This window comes from Hemiscyllium ocellatum, chromosome 3 (assembly GCF_020745735.1).
Source record: "Hemiscyllium ocellatum isolate sHemOce1 chromosome 3, sHemOce1.pat.X.cur, whole genome shotgun sequence".
Taxonomy (NCBI): Eukaryota; Metazoa; Chordata; class Chondrichthyes; order Orectolobiformes; family Hemiscylliidae; genus Hemiscyllium; species Hemiscyllium ocellatum.
In genome coordinates, this window is record NC_083403.1 from 102152847 (window position 1) to 102176817 (window position 23971).

General features: G+C 40.1%; 1 protein-coding gene across 1 annotated transcript in view; it reads right to left on the bottom strand.

Annotated features, from left to right (window-relative positions):
- Nucleotides 1-237: 237 nt before the first annotated feature.
- The window catches only part of shprh (SNF2 histone linker PHD RING helicase), a 112575-nt gene continuing 88841 nt past the window's right edge, over nucleotides 238-23971 (bottom strand). The window contains exons 24-31 of the mRNA XM_060852229.1: nucleotides 22845-22946; nucleotides 18705-18776; nucleotides 17571-17759; nucleotides 15689-15781; nucleotides 11623-11709; nucleotides 9618-9796; nucleotides 6851-6931; nucleotides 238-4361 (exon numbers count right to left, since the gene is read on the bottom strand). Coding sequence (XP_060708212.1) covers nucleotides 4262-4361; nucleotides 6851-6931; nucleotides 9618-9796; nucleotides 11623-11709; nucleotides 15689-15781; nucleotides 17571-17759; nucleotides 18705-18776; nucleotides 22845-22946 — 903 coding nt within the window. The 3' untranslated portion in view covers nucleotides 238-4261. The remainder of the gene's footprint in view (nucleotides 4362-6850; nucleotides 6932-9617; nucleotides 9797-11622; nucleotides 11710-15688; nucleotides 15782-17570; nucleotides 17760-18704; nucleotides 18777-22844; nucleotides 22947-23971) is intronic.

Below are 23971 nucleotides of genomic sequence, written 5' to 3' on the forward strand. Positions count from 1 at the left end.
AAAAAGAAATTAACAGGAGATCCCTCTGAGAAGGACACTGCTTGTCACTGGCCACCCTGGTGTGTCCTTTCTTCCTGATGGTGGAAACTGAATAAAGATTTGTACATCTGTTATCTTTCACTGTATCTAACACCTGCACACACACAACAGAAGAAAAAAAATAAAAAAGGAAAAAATAATTAACTACTAGGCTTTGTTTAAGTTTTAAAGCAGGTAAATTGCCTTTAATTGGTCAGGACATAGCCATTTGCTGCCCCATTTGTCAGGGCAATCTGTTGAATTGAAGTAAGTACAATGCACGTACATGTTTTTTCTGTCAAAGAACAGGGCTCTCTATAGTACATATACGTGCACCACATTGTGAGCCCAACTGACAATCCTAAATTGGTTGTCAGCATACGTCCTTGCACACTCAAAATTATCCAACAAGTAACCTGTATTGGCTAATTACAGAATGACATCTAATGTCAGACACTACATTGTAGGTTTTGCCAGTGCAGGCAGAATGAGTACATTCCTTGTTTGCAAAAAGCCATATATTTTTTGATATATTTCAAAGGCTGATTGATGGTATGGTTTACATATTTGACATCACACTGAGCAGTTAACTGTCGATCAGCATTAATGAGTGCATTCTCCATAGCAATGCCTCTACCTGAGACCACTTACCAAACAATTAGCACACTCTCCACAAATTATCCAAACGAATGCCAAAGAAAAAGCTTTGAAAAGATTTTCAGCAATTCTTGCATTTATAAAGGTTACTATGGCTGCATAAATATTTTACAAGTTTGACACTTCACATACTCGACAGTTCAGGTGGAGATATAATGCATGACTTAACACAAAATCCATGTTCAACAATATACTGTACCTTACCTCCTTGGAACCTCACAATGCACCATCCATAGCTGAATAGGTCGGACTTTTGCCTTGGAATCAGAGCTGCAAATTCAAGCTCCACTCCAGAGACTTGAGCACAAAATCCAAACAGACACTCCAATACTGACAGAGCACTCCTCTGTCAGAGATGGTGTCTTTTGTGATGAGGCGTTTAAACAATAGCCATGTCTACCCTCTTGAGTAGTGCAAAAAATCACATATTTTGAATAGCAAGGAAAATCTGTTTGTGGCCTTTGTGGAGGAATATTCATCTCTCAGTGAACACTTGTAATGATGTTTATTTTTAATGCAGCTTGCAGGAGCGTGTTGAGCACAAACTGGCTTTTATATATTCTACATTATCGCAACAACACCACTTCAAAAGTACTTTATTAGCTGTCAAATGCATTCAGATGCCGTAAAGTTGTGAAAATCTGCTAAATAAATTAAAGTCTATGTTTCTTGCAGTGTGGTTCAATTCAGCTCAAAGGTATAAAATCTACATCTTCAATGATTAGAGCTTCAATGTCTTTTGATATTTCAGAGTATCGGCTGCAGATTTGAGAGTAAAAACTCATAAGAACTTCATATTCATCCAGGTATTAATCCTGAAATCTTTGTGAAATGTTTTGGAGTTCCAAAACATGAACAGCTGAAGAAAAAGCTCACCTTAAACTAACTTGCTCACTGATTTCTTTACAGTTTGAAAACAAAATCATACAGAAACCGTTTATTCAAATTTTGAAACTGAAGTATATTAAGCAACATGTGGTCTTTGCATGAATAATGTACTGAGGAATGAAACAGCTTCCACTGATAACTTAGCAAAAGCAAGAGTGAGTACAAAATAGGAAATCTCATTGACAAGCCACAGGAAGATGTCCGTTAAAAATATCAACAGAAGGAATTTCTCCCAAACTGTGTCATAAATTATGTATTAATAGGTAAAATAATTATTTTACATCTCCAATCTTCTAAATACGGAAAAAGAATTACACAGTTCCATTCAGGAAACATATTACAAATAGCGCTGCCTGATTAAAAGCAGGAAATCTTCTACCATTATTATTTAGTGCTGCTGAGGTGGCATCTCAATTATGGACTGTCAAATGAAATTATGGTCCCTTTTTTCTCAACAAGAATTCTCTTCAATCAATTTTACTGTTTGAGCTTTTACATTTGAATCTTGTGTGGAAATGCAACTCATGAAAACAACTCATGGCCTCCACTATCTAAATTCTCATGTCAAAGCCCATTCTCTTTAGTATTTGAATGTCAGCTGGCATACATGGCTGCACTTTTACCTCAGAGTTGGAAGGTCATGGATTCAAGCAATGATTCAGGTCTTGACCATAATCTAGGTCACAACTTGAATACAGTTCTGAAATGTTCTACTGTCAAGACACTGTCTCCTTTTAGATTTGCTCATGGAATTGGAGTTTTACTGGCAATTTAATGTCTGTCCCTAGTTGCCCTTGGGAAGATGGTGATAAGCTGCCTTCTTGGATTGCTGCAATTCATCTAGTACAAGCACACCCACAGTGCTGTTAGGAAGGGAGTTCCAGAACTTTGACGCAGCAACAGTGAAGGAACTACAATCGAGTTCCCGTCAGGATGATGTAGGGATTGGAGGGAACCATCTATTCATTTATTCCTATAATAGTGAATCATTTTCAAAGTCCACTGATTCTTCAACCAGAGTTCCAAATTCACCCAACACATACATTTTGTAATCAAATTCTACCCTCTACGACCCAAACTGTCTGACCAAAGTTCATTTCTCCACTCTCCAAACACTCTTATTGCATTATTCAACAATAATCTGGAGATAAAACAAAGAATTGCACATGCTGGAGATCTGAAACAGAAACAGAATTTGTTGTCAGGAAGTCTGGCAGCATTTATAGGAAGAGAGTTAACATTTCGAGTCCAGTGACGCTCAGATTGATAAGCTGGAGATCCCCAATTTGATTGATTTTTTTCTAAAATTGGAATTGATTTTATATTCATATTATTTTCAGCTTCATTGCAGACATTCTTCATATGGCAGGACCTGCCGAGAAAATAATGCATAAATGGCATAATTGCAAACAAGGAACCGATGCAAGTTCAAGCGTAAATATTCAAGAGTTACTGTCCAGGTTGGTTGATTCTGCCATTAGTTATATCACAATAACATCTTGAATTTAGCTCTCCCTTCTTTTCTTAAAAAGATACATCCATTTGCCCCTTGAACTCACCATAGCAAGTTAAGTCTGGTGGCTCAGTGGTTAGCACTGCTGCTTCACAGTGCCAGGGATCTGGGTACAATTCCATCCTTGGATGACTGTCTGTGTGAAGTTTGCATGTTCTCCGAGTGTCTGCATTAGTTTCCACTCGGTGGTCCGGTTGCCTCCCACAGTCCAAAGGTGTGCAGGTTAGGTGGATTGGCCAGCTATATTACCCATAGTGTACAGGGATGTGTAGGTTAGGTGTGTTAGCCACGGAAAACACAGGGTTAGGGGACAGGTCTGCTCATCGACGGGTCGGTATGGACTTATTGAGCCGAGTGGCCTGTTTCCACACTTTAGGGATTCTATGGATTTTAAACATAACTATCTGTTAATGTGTTAAGGGGTAATTGCTGCCAATTTACTTCTCTGGCACCCAAAATTAACCAATACCAGTGGAATCTCATCCCTTCAAGCATGACAGGTTTGAAGAAAATAGTAAAAAAGCATATTTGAAATTAAGGTTTTTTCTTCCTTTCCTTGCCTCCTTTTTTCTCTCTCTCTCAATCTAATCCTTCTTTCCTTATATTTCTCTTTTGTACCTGATTTAACAATGAATTTACCTTTTAATTTACATGGCTTCTGCAATTCTTCCTATGTTTATTTCCCAGTTATACAGCTGATTCATTAAGCAGAGGCCCTGTTCATTCAGGTCCCTATTTCTCTTAGTACACCATTACCAGTTTGCATTTCTAGCAATTTAGTGGACAGAAGTGTTTTGTGCTGAAGGATGCAGGGGTGTATCTAACAAATGGCAGATGCCATTAATGTCTTGCTATAGCAAACTTTGAGCCAACTGTTTCATTGTTCGACTGTTCCCATTCTGATTCAATGTTTCAAACCTGACCTTGGTCCTTCACACAGCATTGAACATCTTACTAGTCATTCCCTATTATATTTAACATTCTAGAATTTGAGCTTATTGATAAACACGAGTAGAATTTCTTGTGCCTTAAATAGATTACACCACTGGTTCTGATCTATTTACATTTCCCTATTGTCCAAGTGAAGCTCAAGCCCTTTTCTGTATAATGTTCAGACTCCATAGAAGATAATAAAGCAGAGGGCGTATGTTATTCATCTTCAGTGTATACATTGATAATCCTTGTTCATTCATCAGTAGTCCGCTCTTCCTCTGAGAAGAGATCTGCCAGGTCCCCCACAGTCAGGGCAGATGCTTCCGACTGTACAATCATAGACTTGTTGTGACTAAAGATCAATTCAGAAAGAAAAAAAATCTCATTAATTTCTTAATCATCAAATAATGTGGAAATTAAAAAAAAATTCTATCACACCTGTTACAACCTCAGAATACTATTATACATTTTACAGCCAATGTAGTGTAGTTGATCATAATGCAAGGAATACAGCAGCTAATATATGGGCACAACTGGATCTCACAAACAGAAATCAAATACGTGGCTAAATAACTTGTTTTGAATGCCAGCTGAGGGATAAATATAAACACCGAGGAGCACCTCATTTAAATAGCACACTGAAGGAGCACTTCACTATCAGTGATCTGATTTTTGATGCAACATTGAACTGAGGTTCTGTCTGGCCTCCCAGATAGGGATAAAAAAAATCCCATCGTACAGCAGGGAGTTCTCCTCTATGTCCCAAATACTATTAATCTGTCAACCAACATCAATAAATAAAGATCTGCTCATTATCAGAGTTTCAAAGTTTGAGGGATATATGTTGGTCAAGGCACCAAGAATCTTTCTCCTGTTGTCGTGGAATCTTTTACAACACCTGAGGACATTAGTGACATTAAATTCAGACAAAAGATACTACCTCCAGCAGTGCAGCATTCCTTCATTTCTGTACTGCAGTACCAGCCTTGATTTCTATATTCAAGTCGTGGAATGAAACTTGAACCCCAAACCTTGTGACTTGGGAATAACAGCACAACCAACTGAACCACAGCTGACATCATATCCTTATCCCTTGATTTATTTAACATCCAAAAATCTACTGATATCTGGACATCCATACCCCAGTGAGGATGGCCAAGAGAGCACTGGAATAGTCAAATCCAGCGGCAACAAAGGCATGGATGAATGTACAGCAGATAGGCTGAGGCACAAATATAAATTGGCACTGTTACAGAGTTGGAGACAGGCTTTGCATGAAGCAGATATATGACTAGAACAACACATCAAAGTCAAATAGAACACCAAGGTTGGGAGCAGAATGGTTCACCCTCAGATGTTAAATGAGGAAAAGGACAAATTAGGAGGCTTTGTGGTAGAGACTGAAGGCAATGTTACTCAAATGAAAATAATTCCATGAAAGCAGACGATAACTTTTCCATTGATTTTTAAAAAAATTATTTGTTTATGGAAGTGGGTAATTTCCCTAGAGAAGATGATGATGAACGGTCTCCTTAAACTGCTGTAATATGAGGATATTCCAGTTGTTATAGACAATAGGTGCAGGAGTAGGCCATTCAGCCCTTCGAGCCTGCACCGCCATTCAATATGATCATGGCTGATCATTCCTAATTAGTATCCTCTTCCTGCCTTAGCTCCATAACCCTTGATTCCACTATCTTTGAGAGCTCTATCCAACTCTTTCTTAAATGAATCCAGAGACTGGGCCTCCACTGCCTTCTGGGGCAGAGCATTCCACACAGCCACCACTCTCTGGGTGAAGAAGTTTCTCCTCATCTCTGTCCTAAATGGTCTACCCCGTATTTTTAAGCTGCGTCCTCTGGTTCGGCACTCACCCATCAGTGGAAACATGTTTCCTGCTGCCAGAGTGTTCAATCCTTTCATAATCTTATAGGTCTCAATCAGATCCCCTCACAGTCTTCTAAACTCAAGGGTATACAAGCCCAGTGTTGTTAGGAAGGGAGTTCAAACACGAGAGGAGCAGCAGTACAGCATCAGTTCAAAATGATGTGACTTATAGACGTACCCAGCGAAGTACTAGAGAAGCCTTGATGATTTACTGGACCCTATTTTGTAGATGATACACACTGCTAATAGTGTACGTGAGTTCATAGATCATAGAATCCCGACAGTGTGGAAACAGGCCCTTTGGCCCAACAATTCCACACTGATCCTCCAAAAAGTAACCCACCCAGACTCATTCCCCTACTTTATTATCCTGTATTACCCCTGACTAATGTACCTAATCTACACATCTCTAAACACTTTCAGCAATTTAGCTGGCCAGTTCATCTAACCTGCACAATTTTGGATTGCAGGAGGAAACCGGAGCACCCGGAGAAAACCCACATAGATACGTGGAGAGTGTGCAAGCTCCACACAGGCAGATAGTCGCCTGAGGCTGGAATTGAACCCAGGTCCCTGGCGCTGTGAGGTAACAGTGCTAACCACTGAGTCACTATACAGTTGATGTTGAAGTTCGTGGATAGGAAGTGAATCAAGCAGGCTGCTTTGTTCAAGATGGTGTCAAGCTTCTAGAGTGTGGTTAGAACTTAGCTCATCCAAGTGGGGAGTATTCTGTCACACTCCTGACTTGTGTCTTGTACATGATGGACATACTTTGGAGAGAAAGGAGGTGAGTTAATTGGTGCAGTATACTTAGCCTTTTGTAGTTATGGTATTTATTGTCTGACCGTATAAGCTAAAATCTTTGTAAAAGAAACTGTCTCATTTTAATCTTTCAACAATTTTGGAACCGTTACAAAATGGGAATTATAATTGTAACTTGGAAATTGAACACACCTTTTCTCAGTACTTTTAAGCATACTTTGCATCCTCTCCTCTATTGTTCCTTTAATAAGAAATCTATGAACAACAGTTGCCCTAGAAAGAGAAAGAAAGATGATTATATAAATAGAAATAATTCATACACTGAATGGCATTTATAGAGTAGCACAAAGGACCTGAGGTTCATATGTCAGATCAGTTCAATAATCCTTTTATTCCCAAGTTAGATGATAACCATTGAGAGTGGTGTCACTTTAACAATTCTGAGGTTAACTGTTTTTCTTTCCATCTATGCCACCTGGCCTGTTGAATTATCCAGAATACTTTGCTTTTATTTCACTTCTCGAGAATCTAAAGAAACTTAACACAACTTAAAAACTATTTAATAGATTGCAAAGTGTAATCAAGTGCACAGATTTCAGAGAAACAGCACTGAACCAAATTACTTCCATGTTCAGTAAAATTCTAAGAACAATGTAATTCTTTCCTAAATTACAACAGTTACTACAAAGTACTTCACGTGCTGTAAAATACTTTGGGATGTCCTTAGGTTGTGAAAGGCAAAATAAATGCAAGTTCTTCTTCTTTTACTTTCAAGTCAATTTTAACTTTGATTTGTTATGAAGTTGAAAGTATGTACCATATTTTTAAGAGAGAGAGAATGCTGTTTTGCACTGAAAGCTTACAAGAGCAGTCTCAAGTATGTACTGGAAAATTGAAAATATGTAATGTTTGGCTGTGAAATAAATACCTGAGTTGATTTCTGTTTTGACAGCAATTCGAATTTAACTACTTTAAATTATGCCTCAGGATACTAAAATCCAATCGCTTTTAAATTTAGGGTTTTGCTAATAGCGAACCAATGAGACAGTCCAATATTGGAGATATAACAAAGGCAGGCATTTTGAAAATCAGACAGAGTAAATGCCATGGTGAGAGACCCAAGTCATTGAAACACTCTCTATCAAAGTTACCTTTCTACATGAAACATGCTTGTAGTAAAAGAAAGAAGACAGCCCAGAGAGATCGTCAGCTGGAAGAAGACAGACACCGAAAACAACAGCTGCTGAATGGTTTTGTAATTAAGTTACTAAGTTGATGTAATTTTACTAAGTGTCTAACTGGAACAGCATATTGTTATAGAGTTGGAAGCAGACAATAAATAGTTAAGAGAAAGAGGGCTGGGAGTTGTGAATAGTTGTTGTTTAATGTTTACTTGTAGAGTTCAAGAACAAATTGATGTTATTTTCTTTAAATAGTGGAATTTGGGATTCTCTGTCACTCGTAATTTAACAAACTATGAGGCAAAGTGAGCATTTTTGGGTGTTTGGTTTGATTAACAGTAGGCTTCACCTCAGTGTTGTAAAAGTTTATAAAATGATGTACATTTAAAAAAAGCCCCATGACAATCTATTTGGCACTGGTGAGAATTAGGCTAAAAGGAAAAGAGACACAAGTTATACTCTAGTTAACTTCAAATAGGAAGTTAGGAGGAGCCATCTTACACAGTCAATTAACATTAATGACAAACATTTTACATTGCAAAGCCATGAGAATAATTCCACAGATAAGGAAGCAAGTTAACAGTTAATCATGCTTTAGTTAATAATTTAAAAGGATGTGCCATAGTAGATGTGGCCAAATACTGCTAAAAAACATCCAGGTATCTCTAACTTGGTGAAAATCCCCTAACTTCACAGACAATAAACCACTTAAGTAGAAATTGGGAAAGGTGATATTAAGACAAGTGCTTAAAATGTTTACTAGATTTGAAGCTGAAAATGTGTTGCTGGTTAAAGCACAGCAGGTTAGGCAGCATTCAAGGAACAGGAAATTCGACGTTTCGGGCCAGAGCCCTTCATCTCTGGCCCGAAACGTCGAATTTCCTGTTCCTTGGATGCTGCCTAACCTGCTGTGCTTTAACCAGCAACACATTTTCAGCTCTGATCTCTAGCATCTGCAGTCCTCACTTTTTACTCGCTAGATTTGAAGGCAAATCAATCTTGTAGTGAAAGTAACTTACTCCAAACATGTAAATGATGCCCATTCCTGAGATTTGAAACTTTGTCTTCACCTGGGGCTAGGTGGAATGGACAAAGGTAAGACCCACTATTATTTACACAGACCTCACAGATTTTTGTGCCATCAATTTATCAGGATGGCAGCACTGGAAATTTAAAGTTATGAAAAGACAACTGAGAATCTTGAGATTGTTTTCAATGTACTAAAAAGCTGACATGAAATTTAGTTGAGATTTTCACAATCACGAAAGGTTTCACTAAAGGGAATGGGTAAAGTCTACTTCTTGTAGCTATCAGTGATCATCAATTTAAAATTACTAGAAAGTAAGAACTCAAGACAAAATGTCCTGATACAGAGGTTTGTTTCAGCCAGGAACACCAAGAAGTTGACCACATAATACAGGTGTATTCTTGGTTCAATGTAGCTCTCTTGCTTCTTTGTCGCAAGATCAGGGCTTCATAGCCCCACCCACAGACTTAAATACTTAATCGAGACCTGCACATAAGAAGTGCTGAGGGAGTGATGAATTGCTGTTTGGTGCTGTTCTTTGAGTGGGACATTAAACAGGATCCCATCTGCCTGTTTGGTTGGACGTGTAAACAAAATCTGGGCTGACACTTCAGTGAAGTACTTCTGAAAGAATTTGAAGCACAAAGAGGATCTCTTCACTGAGATTACACTCGCATGAAAAGGGTTATTGAACGACAAAAATATTTAATATGAAAAGTACATCGTCATGTTATTATTTACTACTGCTTACTTTGTTTGCCCAATACGATGCACTCTCCCTATTGCTTGTAGCTCATGAGCAAGGTTTAAAATAGGTTCCACCAACAGTACATAGGTAGCTTCAATGATGTTTAAGCCATTCGATGCTGTATGCAGAGGCAGGAGCAAAATGTTGATCTTGGAATCGTATTTAAAAGCTGACAGATTCTCCTGAAAAGATATAATTACACATTTGTCAACTAGGTGAAAAGGAAGTTATCACTGGTCCTGATAATAGAACCATTTTACAGTTGAATGTTGTGTTAGAGCCTCCAGTTTATACACATTAAATCACCTCCACTTATGTTGGTAAAATGGCCCAGATGTAACTTCCTATCTTGTGATGGCAGGAGTGAAGTTTTCCACTGTAATGTTTGATAAAGTGATTTTCAGGATCGTCTCTACTATTAAAAGTCTCTGATGTGCACTGGTACTGTACCCAAGATCCTTCTGTTAAAAGTTTTGACTTGTTGGTATAGCTATTGACATGCCTTCTGGTAGAAAGTGCCCACAAATACCTGAAAATACTGATTCTTGTTGGGCACCATTTCTTGCGCTTAGGACACCCTCTGGTACCTTGTCACATGTGGCCCACTGTATATATGTGAACATATAGTTAAGTTGATTAATTTTTTTGTTGCATTCAAGATCACTAACCACAGTGATTCTTTCAAAGCTTACTTCTCACTTCATAATCCACTTCATTTATTCTCTGGTGTGCTTAACATTATGTGATGTTGTACCACTTTCTAAGTTGCATACACTGTCTTATCTGAAACAGTAACTACAAACACCTTCGTTGAAAGTAACCCATCATATCTCTACAAATAAAAACATTTGGGGAGAATGCAGAAAAATGAAACAATGCTTGAAAAAAAAACTTAAAAGGGAAGGGATCATGGAAAACCAGGCCTCAAGAGGGAAAGGTATTGCATAAAATTGGGCCCAACAAGGAAACAGGGTCAAGTAAAACACAAACAAGAGGAAGAGCTTCAAATGTGACCAGTCAAGGTTGAAGGGCTAAATGGTCTCCACCTTTAGGCAAGGAAACTGTTGTCCTTACCTGGTCTGGCTTACATGCAACTTGAGAACTACAACGCTGTAATTGACCCTTAACTGCCCTGACATCAAGGCCACTTTGACCAAGTGTGGCATCAATGAGCACTAGCAAATCTGGAATCAATGGAAATGAGGGGAAACCTCCACACTGGTTTAAAATCATACTTGGCACAGAGGAAAATGGTTGTGGTTGGTGGAGGGCAGTCATCTCAGCAGGAATTCTGAGGGTACTGTCCTAGGCTGAACCATATTCAGCTAATTCATTAATGACCTTCCGTCTATTAGAAGGTCAGAAGTGGGCATTTCCCTGATGACTGCACAATGTTCAACACCAATGGACTGCAGTGGTTCAAGAAAGCAGCTCACTACTACCTTCTCAAGAGCAACCAGGAATGGGCAATAATTGGTGGCCTTGTCAGCTACACTCATATTCCATGAGTGAACAAAAAAACATGTTAAATCTCTGTATCTGAATGTAGTAAAATTTCCAATAAAAGAAGCCTCTCTTAGTTGTCACAGAACTCCAGTGAGAAAGGTTTCTAAAAATATCAGGGAATGTATAGAGTCGTGTAGTTATGTTATTGGACTAATAACTGGAGGACTAGACAAATAATTCAAGACCTTGTGTTTGGATTCAGTTCATAAACTCAGAATGTAAATGCTGATAGCATTAGAAATGAGCCTGAAGCGGTTATGATTGTTGCAAAAATCAATTCCACACATCTGTATGGTTGGCTCTTAACTGTTTTCTGAAATAATCATAGCCTAAGCATTGTAGAAAAACAGGCAACTGGGCTCAATCAATAAATGCCAGCATGGCCAGTGATTAGAACTAATACTGTTTCATTTCAAATTAATCCCCTGGTCAGACACACATTTTCTGGGTCATTGGAATTGACATTTGCCAATAATTTCCAAATAACTAAGTCTTCCCTTACCTGGAACCTGTGAAATCCATTGATCTGAACAAAATCCATGTTATTGTCCAACAAGGCTTTCCCAATTATATCCAACACATCCTGCCACTGCAAAAGTAACAGCACAAAATCCAAATTAGGAAAGAGCAATTGATTGAAACCTTGCGAATGATGAACCTTGATCAAAATCATACTACTTAAAATACTGTCTTACATGTAACAGAATGCACTGTTGACAGACAGAACAGGATAGATTTATGTATTTACATATACCTAAGTTAATGGGGACTGCATTCTTAATCGAGAATGTGGTGCTGGAAAAGCACAGCAGATCAGGCAGCATCCAAGGAGCAGGAGAATCGACGTTTCAGGCATAAGCCCCTCATTTCTGGTGAAGGGTTCATGCACTAAACAGGATTATCCTGCACCTCAGATGCTGCCTGACCTGCTGTGCTCTTCCAGAACCACTTTTGACTCTGATTTCCAGCATTTACAGGCCTGACCTTCTCTTGCTACATACTTAATATTTGGTTTAAAATGCTGGCATTTATTTAGTACTGTTCACATCCTCAGGGCATCTAAAAACACTTTACAGCCAAGGCAGAATATTTTAATGTAGTTACTGTCATAATATAGGGGAACAAGACACCTGTCCTTCAGGGTGAAATTTGAAAAGAAAAACACCTTTGACTACAAATCCATCAGGAAGTGGTCAGCACATGGCCATCTTGAAATCCTGTGAAAAAAGGGCAGGACCAATCCTATCACACGGTTCCCTGGGCAGACTGTCAAAAGTCATTTTCTAGAATGTCTCATCACCTGAACTTTGCAACAAGTACCAAGATACAGCTTGGCTGGTGGTGAGAAGGGCACTGCATGTCACGGCATTATGTACCTCTGCATGCTGCCCTCTAAGAGGAAAACGACTTGTCACTTATCTCCTTCTGAAATGCGCCTTTGCAAAGAAGGTCGGGAAATGATTAGTAACTTTTGTTGAGGTTCATCTAAAAAGCTCACAACGCAGGGCTCTGTGCTTTATGGGCTGTTCCCCAGGCCACACACAGAGACAAATATCAACTGTGCCTGGAAGATCATCAACGCAGTGAAAGATGCTCCATGGTCTGCCTGAAAATTGTTGGTTTTCTAGTTTAAAGAGTTGACCTTGACAGTGTTGCAGACTGGCACAGTCCACAATCCAGAACTGCCAGCTCAGGACAGATGCCACCAAGGAGCAGTGGGGAAAGACTATTGGTTAAGATCTTCCTGCCAAAGTATAATGAAGGTTTGTTCAGTTGTCAGACCCTCTTGGTGCCTCAAAAGGAAAGTTTTCTGCATAAGGAGAAAAGATCTTTGTTTTTTGCAACTGCAGACGAGCTCTGAGGAATGACAAAATTCTGATGTTTTGCTTTGTTCACAGCAAAGACGACCTGTATGATTTAGAACCTTTGTACGTACTTATAGATGATTCTTAAGGTTAAAGTATATGTTTCAAATGTAGGAAAAAAAATTGTTTCCAAGGTCATTGCTAACGAGGTCAGGTCTGCTCTGAGATTGGTGATTCATATAGATCCAAACTGTGCTGTACTGTACAGGAATCTCTTGGAAAGCCTCAGGCTCATCAGGGCAGGGGAGAGAACACCTGCCTCATTAGCCTAGTCCTGGAGTAGGCCTTTGACAGTCTATTGCACATCCTCAAGAGGGACATGCTCTCCAAAATGGGGAGCAGGAAGGGAATTTCTAACTGGATCCTACTGCTATATGAACATTGTTAGTGCAGTAGTCAATAAGTGGGAATCAGAAAGCTTCCCACTCAGATGCCGGGTCAGGAAAGGCTGCATTCTCCCTCCTACTTGGTTTCTGTGTTGTATAGAAACATTTGCCGAGACCACCAGGAAGGATAAGAGTCTGAGAAGGATGACTACTGCAGGCAGCAGAAGCCTGCAGGTCAAAGCCTCCCTGTACATGGATTACATCACTGCTTTCTGCTCAGATCCATTGTCAGTATGCAAGTTCATGAGCAACTGCACCCAGTTCAAACTGGCCTCAAAAGATTTACCAGGATGGAGGGCTTGAGTTATAAGGAGAGGCTAAACTGGCTAGGATTTTTTTTCACTGCAGCGTAGGAGGTTGAAAGTTGCCTTATAGAGGTTTATAAAATCACGTGGGGCACAGATAAGGTGAATGGCAGGTGTATTTTCCCGAAGAGTTGGTGAGTTCAAAACTAGGTGGCATATTTTAAAGGTGAGAGGATAAATATTTTAAAAAGGCATGAGGGACAACATCCTGCTAAATCCGTTATCTCCTTCACCATCAGAACAGATTACCTCAAACTGCTGGGAATATGGTTTGAAGGGGCTGGGGTGTGTGTAAACCTGGGAGAAGTATACTGAGGCAGAAACTGAGCTTATGGGAGTTTCCTATTTTGAGTAAAAGCCTGGTGATCATGTGTGAGTTACTGTCAGTTGCTGCATGTGGTGAATGCCTGGCCAATTCCCTGAACCTGCATTTTAGTAGGCACCAAGCCATCTTCAACTTCATCTGGACATCAAAGATGGACCTGAGAAATGTCAAAATTCCAATATTTTGTTGTTCTTTACTCCCCACTTGCAAAGACTGTACAGATAGGAGTCAGAATATTTGTTCTTACAGATGATTTTTAAGAATAAAGTATACTTTTGAAAAAATTGACTGGGTCATCTTCAAAATATGTTATGGGATCTTTCACATCCTTCCAGAGGCGGCAAACTGGAAATCAGTTCCAAAGTCTGGCACTTCTGACAGTGCTGCTCGTTGGATGCTGCCTGAACTGCTGTGCTCTTCCAGCACCACTAATCCAGAATCTGGTTTCCAGCATCTGCAGTCATTGCTTTTACCTCAGTGTAGAATGTTTGTCTTCACTACATGCTCAACCTGCTGAAGTGGAATTTTCCAGAGCGTAGATACTCTATTGCACCAAGTAACTGATCAGGCAGTGAAGCTTTATTTTAAATTCATGGAATCACTAGAACAGCCAAAGTTTATTGTTTATCCCTAATACCTTCTGAAAAGGTGTTGGTGGGGTCTCTTTATAAATGGCATATTAGATTGTTAGACTAGAGTCAATCACATTACTGAGAGTCCGGACCGGGTTAATATGGCAGATTTCCTTCCCTAAGTTACATGAGTGAACCAGTTTGATTTTCTCAATAATCCAATAATTTAATGGTCACACTTCTGATATCAGTATTTTATTGAATTAATAATAGATTGAATATTCCTAACTGCCAGTGTGGGAGGAAAGCTCATGTCTCTGATCATTTGTCCAAGCCTTCACGTTATCAGAGCTGAAAATGTGTTGCTGGTTAAAGCACAGCAGGTTAGGCAGCATCCAAGGAATAGGAAATTCGACGTTTCGGGCCAGAGCCCTTCATCAGGAATGAGGAGAATATGCCAGGCAGGCTAAGATAAAAGGTAGGGAGGAAGGACTTGGGGGAGGGGCGATGGAGATGTGATAGGTGGAAGGAGGTCAAGGTGAGGGTGATACGCTGGAGTGGGGTGGGGGCGGAGAGGTCAGGAAGAAGATTGCAGGTTAGGAGGGCGGTGCTGAGTTGAGGGAACCGACTGAGACAAGGTGGGGGGAGGGGAAATGAGGAAACTGGAGAAATCTGAGTTCATTCCTTATGGTTGGAGGGTTCCCAGGCGGAAGATGAGGCGCTCCTCCTCCAGCCATCGTGTTGTTATGTTCTGCCGATGGAGTCGTCCAAGGACCTGCATGTCCTCGGTGGAGTGGGAGGGAGAGTTAAAGTGTTGAGCCACGGGGTGGTTGGGTTGGTTGGTCCAGGCGTCCCAGAGGTGTTCTCTGAAGCATTCCACAAGTAGGCGGCCCGTCTCCCCAATGTAGAGGAGGCCACATCGGGTGCAGCGGATGCAATAGATGATCAGTATAATAAATGCACTATTCTATTGTAGCAGTCGACTTAAGTTGAAACTTTCACCCTGCATTTTCTGAAGGAAATTTCTTCTTTGAGTGCACAAAATCCTTAAGAACGTGAAGCTGAAACTCAGTCTTGTTAAGTAACAATTGCAAAATTGGGTTGTTAAAACCTACCGTAGAGAAGACCAAGGCCTTAGCTTCAGGCTCCTTCCGCTGGATTTTTTTCAATGTCCTGAGCACAGCCTCCACTTTGGTAGAATGGCTACCCTGAAACAGAATGCACAATTCAAAGCTTAATGAAGAAATGACCGAAGTCAACTATCAGATGTTAAACTTCTGAATCTGAGATTAATTGCATTAACAAGTTCTACCTCCCTCAATCCACAGCCCCTTCCCCCTCTATACTGCCTCAAAGTTGGGTGACTCCTCGTCTTACATTCAGTGTCAAATGAACCACAACCTCTTTTATTCAGTTTCAAGGCTAGAGCCTTTGCATTTTGTTCCCAGCGTGATTCTGTAACAAAGCTACTCATTTCATGCAATTTCCTCGTTCCTATTAAACTCCACATCCTGTTCATCACACTTTCACCTCCATAACAATAATAGCCTCTGCCCCTCCCAGCTCAACTATTGTTCTTTGAAATCTTTTTTTGTTCACTCATGGGATGCGGGTATTGTTGGCTAGGTTAGCATTTATTGCCCATCCCTAACTGCCCTAAGAGCAGTTAAAAGTCAACCACACTGCTGTTGGTCTGGAGTCACGTGTAGGCCAGCAGTTTCCTTCCCTAAAGGACATTAGTGAACCAGATGGGTTCTTCACTGACAAGTTAAAGTTTCGTGGTCACCCTAACACTCTTAATTCCACAGTTTTTATTAAATTCAAATTCCACCATATGGTAGGATTCAAACATGAGTCTCCAGAACATTACCTGGCTCTCTGGATTAATAATCTACTGGTAATACTACTAGGCTTTCACCTCATTTCTCACCTCCAGGCTCAACTATTCCATTGTTTCCTGGCTGGTCTCTATGTTCTGTTTTCAATGAACTTCAGCTTATACAACATTCTGCTGTCTACTCCTGCTCGAGCACGGCTACATTAGCTTTTAATCCACCAGTGCCTGAAATAAAAATTCTCATTGTAGTCATAGCTATGCTGTTTCTACCTTTGCAAACTCCTGTTTCACACAGACTGCTCTACAGAATGCTCCATTCCTCCAACTCTATTTTCCTTCCCTTCAGCCCTCCATTCCTGGTCATGCTGCATAGTCCACAAGTCACTTCTGAAATCAGTTTTTTTTTGCTGTATTCTCCTCTTCCATCCTCTTTAGACCCATCTCTGACAAAACTAATACTTCCTTTGAAGCCATGTTCATTTTGGTCTGATTAGGTCACTGTAGAGCGGATTGGAGTCAGTTTCTTCATCAAAGGACCTTTATAAATGCAAGTGGTTGCTATTGCTTTAATGCTACTACCTCTACACCAAGTGCAGGCTGGTCTTCAAATCAATGGGTTTCTGACTAAACTGGTCCAAAAGCAAAACAAACCATCTGAAGTTAGAACGCAATTAAAGGTACTAGTGCTGACGTTAAAATGCTAAAACAGAAATACTTTACTCCAAGCATGTGCAACAGCGAGGGGTTTTGTTTCAAACCACACTGAGGTAGATACACATGTATAAAATCAAACGCTTGGAAATTTCAGATTTGTATTGGGAAACTGATAGTTTAAGCCCTTTTCATGGGTCCTCTTTTTAATCCCTCATGCATGCCCTACTATCAAAACACAAGTACTAAATCACCATTTCTGTCATTATTTTGGCATAGTACGATATTAGATACAGTATGTGAATGGTGAACAAATGGAAAACAATGCAAAGTTACAATCTTCAATATGATTTGGAATTGCTTCTCCCTTGCTCATCATTGCTCCCTCTTGACATGCTTCTTGTTTTAGTCTCTGCTTGGAATGTATAAATTAACAATAATGCAAATAGTTTTTAAAAGAACCCTCTCAATATTGGCAGAAACAAATTTTATTGATTAAAACAGCTTACCTTAATGGGAAATTCATCTTCTTTGCTTGCAGCCTCAGTTGTGAATACATAAGAGACTTCTTTGTGTGCTGTAGTTTGTCTGCAAATTGCACACTTGATAGCACTTCGCCGAGCACCAATACTGTACTGTTCTATTATAATGGCTATGCAGTCATTGCAAAAGCAGTGTCCACAAGTCAGTACAGCCCACTGCGAATGAGAAGAGAACAGAGAACTGTGAAAGGAAACAAGCTGGATAATAAAATAAGAAAAGTCAATGGCATTGGCAAAAAGTTGGCGGAATAAAGAAATCAGTTTGTTTTAGTATATTTTTTTCCAACAACCTGACATAGGGGTCAGTTTTGGCTCAGTGCGTACCATTCTTGCTTCTGAGGTGAAATTTGACTTCCTCCATCAGATAGTTTGAAGGGCAGTGAGGCAGGCTGTCAATTAGCAGCCACTTTGGTAACTCATCCTGCCACTACATCACAGGGGTGAACCACACCCAGAGGGTAACATGACTATTTTTACTGTGCAGACTGGTGTCAGCCAAGGGTGAAGGATACATCATAGTGCCATATAGTACAGAAACAGGCTCTTTGGCCCACCATGTTTATGCTGACCAACAACCACCAAACTACAATAATACCGTTTACCTGCACTTGGTCCATAGCCTACTATGCCCTCGCATTTTAAGCGTTCTGCCAAATGCTTCTTAACTGTTATAAGAGTACCTGCCTCCTCCATCCTCTCAGGCAGTGCATTCCATATTTCTACCACCCTCAACGTGGTATTGTTCAGAATTGTTCCCAAAACAGTAAATCTGATTTCACACCACAGATGCTGACCAACCTGCTGTGTTTTTCCAGCAATTTCTGTTTTTGTTACAGGACATGGGAACTGGTCATCAGCAAACCATTTTTGAAAATGAATCCACTACTCACTACTGATGAAGAGTTTTCAGAAATTTGATGGAATTGTGAAAACATCTGAACTATACAGGTATGAAGTTTTAATTTTTTTAAAAATTAGACATTATTTTTGTTCTAAACCTTGCCTAAAATATATGAAAGAAGTTTCATATGAAACCTAACTGTGAAAGTGTTGAATGAATGTACACATACTGCAGCCTCAAACACCCTGCTACTAACTTACCTGCTGTCCTAATTGCCGTGAACAGATAGGACAGGGATCTGGATTGACACCGCCTGTTGATGGATCCTGAGACTGAAATAAAGTAAAAGGTGTTATTAGTTTATCCTTTTTTAAAACTTCCTTTCTCCTCTTTTAATCCAAAAAGCAGCTGTTGTTGTAATTCATACTTGGGTGAGTACGAACTGATCAGGTTACCTCTTTTTGGGGCTGCACTTGCCTATCTGGAAGAAGGAACTAAGGGAATTGTTGCTAAGTTTACAGATGAGACAAAGATAGATGGAGGGGGCAGGTGGTATTGAGGAAGCGGAGAGGCTTTCCAAGAACTTGGACATGCTTGGCAAGGTGGCAAGGTGGAATACAATGTGGTAAAGTCTGGGGTTAAACATTTGGGAGGAAGAACAGAGGCATAGACTATTTTCTATATAGGCAAAGGCTTTGAAAATCTGTAGCACAAAGGAACTTGGGAGTTCTATTTCAGGATTACCTTAAGGTTAACATGCAGGTTCAGTTGGCAGTTAGGAAGCCAAATGCAATGTTGGCATTCATTTCAAGAGGGCTAGAAAACAACAGCTGATTTCAAAATGCACTGCTGGTGCTGCATTTGGAAATATCATGAGCAGTTTTGTGCTCTGTAACTAAGAAAAGATGTGCAGGTGTTGGAAGGTGTCCAGAGGAGTTTTACAAGTTTGATCCGAGAGATGAAAGACTTGTCATATGAGGAGTGGTTGAGGACTCTAGGTCTGTAATCGATGGAGGTGAAAAGAGTGAAGGGAGATCTGATTGAAATTTACAGCGTACGAGAGGCCTGGATAGAGTGGACGTGGAGATATTTCCAATACTAGGACAGACTAGGACTTGAGGGCACAGCCTCAGAGTGAAGGAACAACTCTTGAGAACTGAGATGAGGAGGAATCTCTTCAGCCAGAGGGTGGTGAGTTTATGGAACTGATTGTCACAAAGGGCTGTGAGGACAGTCATTGAGTATATTTAAGACAGAGATGGACATGTTCTTGATTAATAAGTGTATCAAGGAAAAGGCAGGAGAATAGGGTGGAGAAACACATTAGTCATGATCAAATAGCAGAGCAGCCTCAATGGCTGAATGGCCTAATTCTGCTCCTATAGCAAGGTTTTATCAGATTACTTCGCTCCATTGATTAGGACTAAGTGTCAGATTATCTATTCATTTGGATTAATACTAACTCAGCAGTTTGTGTGTTCCATCTCAGATTATCATTAATCCCTTAGATTATTTGATTCATCCTAAATTCACAATCCAGATGCAATCACATTAGTTATTTCTTCCAGAATTATTAGTCATCTATTAGATATTTCTACAACTTAGCATTGGGTTGGCACAGACATAACAGCTGAAAGAGCATTTTTTTGTCGTAAATGTCCACTGATTTCAAAACACTAAACCATCTCTGAAGAAAACTGTGCAAGAAGTAAAACTGGAGTTCGAAAAGAGTTAATTCGCTGTGTTTTTTTAAAAAATGTGCTACATGGAAAATAGAATTGCAATCCATCACAAGACTGACGCCTAGTGGTTCCTTTGTCGGTTGTCACTTTATCTCCATTTACTAGTCAGTGTCTCTATCAGTGCCACTCACATGGGGCTTCCTGGTCAGATGCATTCCCACGTATTCATTTTAAAGAATTATTCAATTAATCCCACTTTCTTTGCTTTCCCACTTCGCTCTGAAAATGTTTTACATTTAAATATATATCCAATTTCCTACTCAATCTGAAACATATGCTCAGGCTGGGCAATCCAGAATGCAACAACTCTCTGGAGTAAAAACAAATCTCTTTACTAACTTTTTGTCAATAATCTTTAACGGCTAATGATATTTAAATAGTGATGGATAGGCCTGAGACATTGTCAGTAAGGAATGATTTGCTGAGTATGATGGTGTCAGGTTATTACCTGACTAATCCAATGGACAACTCTCCCAAATTGGTCACAAGTCACCAGCTCTTGGTGAGGAGGACTTTGTAAGGTCACATGGACAAGGTATGCCTTTGTCAAATCTAATGCTAAGATTGAGGATGAGTGTCTTGATCTTGTTTTATTCTTCTTTGATTTTCTATACTGGTTTGATACAACGGAGTGTCTTGCTCAGTCATTTGTCGGCCATTTAAGAGTGAAGTATATTGCTACAGCTTTGAAGTCACATGTAGCCCAGACGAAGTAAAGATGGTAGGTTTCCTTCCCTAAAGGACATTAGTGAACCAGATGTGTTTGTGTGTCAATCTGGCAGTTTTATGGTCATCATTATGATATTAGGTCTGTTTGTATTAGAAGTAATGCAGAGAAGGTTTATTCAATTGATCGTGGCACGAGGGGCATAGGAAGAAAGGTTGGTCCTGACCTATTAAAGTTTAAAAGAACAAGTGGTGTTGACAGTGTGGATGCTGAAAGGATGTTTCTCCTTGTGGGAGAAACTAGAACAAGGGAGGCTATTTAAAAATAAGGAGTCTCTAATTGAAAACAGAGATGAGGGTAAATGTCATAAGTCTAAGTATTTCTCTTCCCCAGATAGTTGGATCATTAATTTTTTTTAAGATAGAGGCTGACAGACTCTTGACTAACAAAGGGCTCAAAAGGGATCAGGGAAGGAAAGAAAGTGGAGTTGAGGCCACAATCAGATCAGCCATGGTCTTGTTAAATAGTGGAGCTGTCTCAAGTGCCTCAGATTTACTCCTGCACTTAATTCATAAGTATTCCAGCTTTAATTAAAGAATGTTTAATTGTTGTATAGATCAAATAACTCTTCCAGTGGGTGGAACTCAGCTCTCTAACCCAATGATCCTTCACTACGAGAGGTTTCGAGTACAGGAGCATGGATGCACTGTTGTAGTTATATAGGCCTTGGTGAGGCCACACCCAGAATATTGTGCGCAGTTTTGGTTTCTTTTTCCAAGGAAGGATGCTCTTGCTCTCAAGGAAGTGCAGCGAAGATTTACCAGGCTGAATCCAGGGATGGCAGGACTGATATAGGAGGAGAGATTGACGAGGTCAGGATTGTTTTCCCTGGAATTCAGACAAATGAGGGGGGAATCTCATCTGTTTCCAAGCTGTACATCTCTACTACTCTATGACTAGATAGGGTAGGTGCAAGGAGGATACATCCAATGTACACAATCTGACGATTCGGGGTAGACCTATTAGGATGGAGATGAGGAGACACTTCTTCACCCAGAGTGATGAGCCTGTGAAATTCATTACCACGGTATGCAGTTGATACCAAAACATTGAATGTATTCAAGAGTCAGCTAGATACAGCACTTGGACAGAATGGCATCAATGGTTGTGTGGAAAAAGCAGGATTAGGCTATTGAGTTGGACAATCAGCCATGATCATGATGAATAGTGGAGCAGGCTCAAAGGGCTGAATGGCCTCCTCCTGCTCCTATCTATGATCATTTCAGGACACTGGCGAAGATTGTGGGGAATGCAGAACAGCTGTGGAGGAGGTGCAGTTTGAGAGGAGGTTCACAAATGAACAGAAGGGAGAAAGCTTTATTCTGCCCACTCATATCTAGTTGTTACACGTGTGTGTGTGTGTGTGTGTGTGTGTGTGTGTGTGTGTGTGTGTGTGTGTTGGGAACGGGGCAGGGCTGAAAGGGGAGGAGAGGGCTTTCTATAGTTCTGTGCATTGTGTCAATTGTACATCTGGTAGGTTCAAAAGTACCGATGCTCACAGAGGGCTAATGATATCTGGGGCACAATAAGTAAGGAGCCTTCTGATATTCATGATTCCAATTCAATCACTGACCCCATATGGATCAACTACTACTGAAAATCATTGTTGGCCTTACCTTCCATTCCAGTAATGGCCCTAAGCCACACAGCTACCAACAAAAAAAGAATGATGCAATGACATCCAGAGCTGTTATAACTTCCTGGTGGCCCTAGGGAGAGCAAAACTCCACTGCCCAAATTCTTGAGTGTTGCATGTATGGGGTGCCTCTGTACTACAGCTACAGGTCTAAGTATTTGCCTATGTGGGAATGACCCAAACTCTTACGATTTGGAAGGTGCTAGGCTGAGGCAAAGCTTCGATATTCTGGCCTATTGTGTGAGAACAGGTGTACTTTTGATTATATTCTGCACAATCAAATGATCATTCTCACCTTCTCCAAATTTGTGAGGTACAGCATTTGACCAAGCTTCTTCTGTAATTGCGATGTGGCTACAGCTTTGTCATTTAGAAGCTTTATTCGATTTTGTTCCACCTGCAAAACATATAACCGTCATTTCTGTCTAACTTTCAGAGTTTGAAATGTTCACCACACGTTAATGTTATGAAGGTGTAAAGGTACTGTACCTTTAAGAGAGTTGAAAAGGTAGCAAAGACAAAGCACAGAGTCCATAACAAGGCAACAATGTAACACTTGGTCAAAACTGCTAGCAGTATCTGGGTTGCCATGAAACAAAAACAAATTCAAATCTGGCCAGTTTAAATTATGATTAGATTCCCTACAGTATGGAAATAGGCCCTTCCGCCCAACTATCCACACCGACCCTTCGAAGAGCAACCCACCCAGATCAAGTCCCCTACCCTACAAGTTACCCCTGACTAATGCACTTAATACTATGGGCAATTTAGCATGGCCAACTCACCTGACCTGCGCGTCTTTGGATCGTGGGAGCAAACCAGAGCACCCAGAAGAAATCCATGCAGACACGGGGAGAATGTGCAAACTTCACACAGACTATCACCAGAGGTGGGAATTGAACTTGGATCCCCGGTACTGAGAGGCAGCAGTGCTAACCACAGAGCCACCGTGCTGCCCTAAGATACCAAAATGCAAGCCAATTTGAATTTTATATTTTGATAATATTAAAACCAATTAAACAATCTGATGTTTTGGGTATAAAACCAGACATTTTGAATGGTTAGGGGGAGAACTGCCAAGCCACCAACAAGTACAGACTGCCAGCAGAACAGCTCTCTGAAAGGTATCTGTCTATAAGACATTTGCACAGCAGAACATTGAAAAGACAACAGAGGAAAATCTGCAGAGGAAGATACAAAGAGAAGATTCGACAGCTGATTAGTTTTGAAAGTTGAATTTGTTTTTGTAAATCTTAAAATCGGGATTTTTTAATTGGACTAGTATTATAAAGTGGGAGGTAAAAGATAAGTTTCAGAGAAAGAAGTTGTAAATAGTTGTTGGTTTTAATATTCTCTGTTGGACTTAAAGAATAAAGTTAATTTTTACTTTAAATAGACCTGGGACAGATCTTTGCCTTTCAA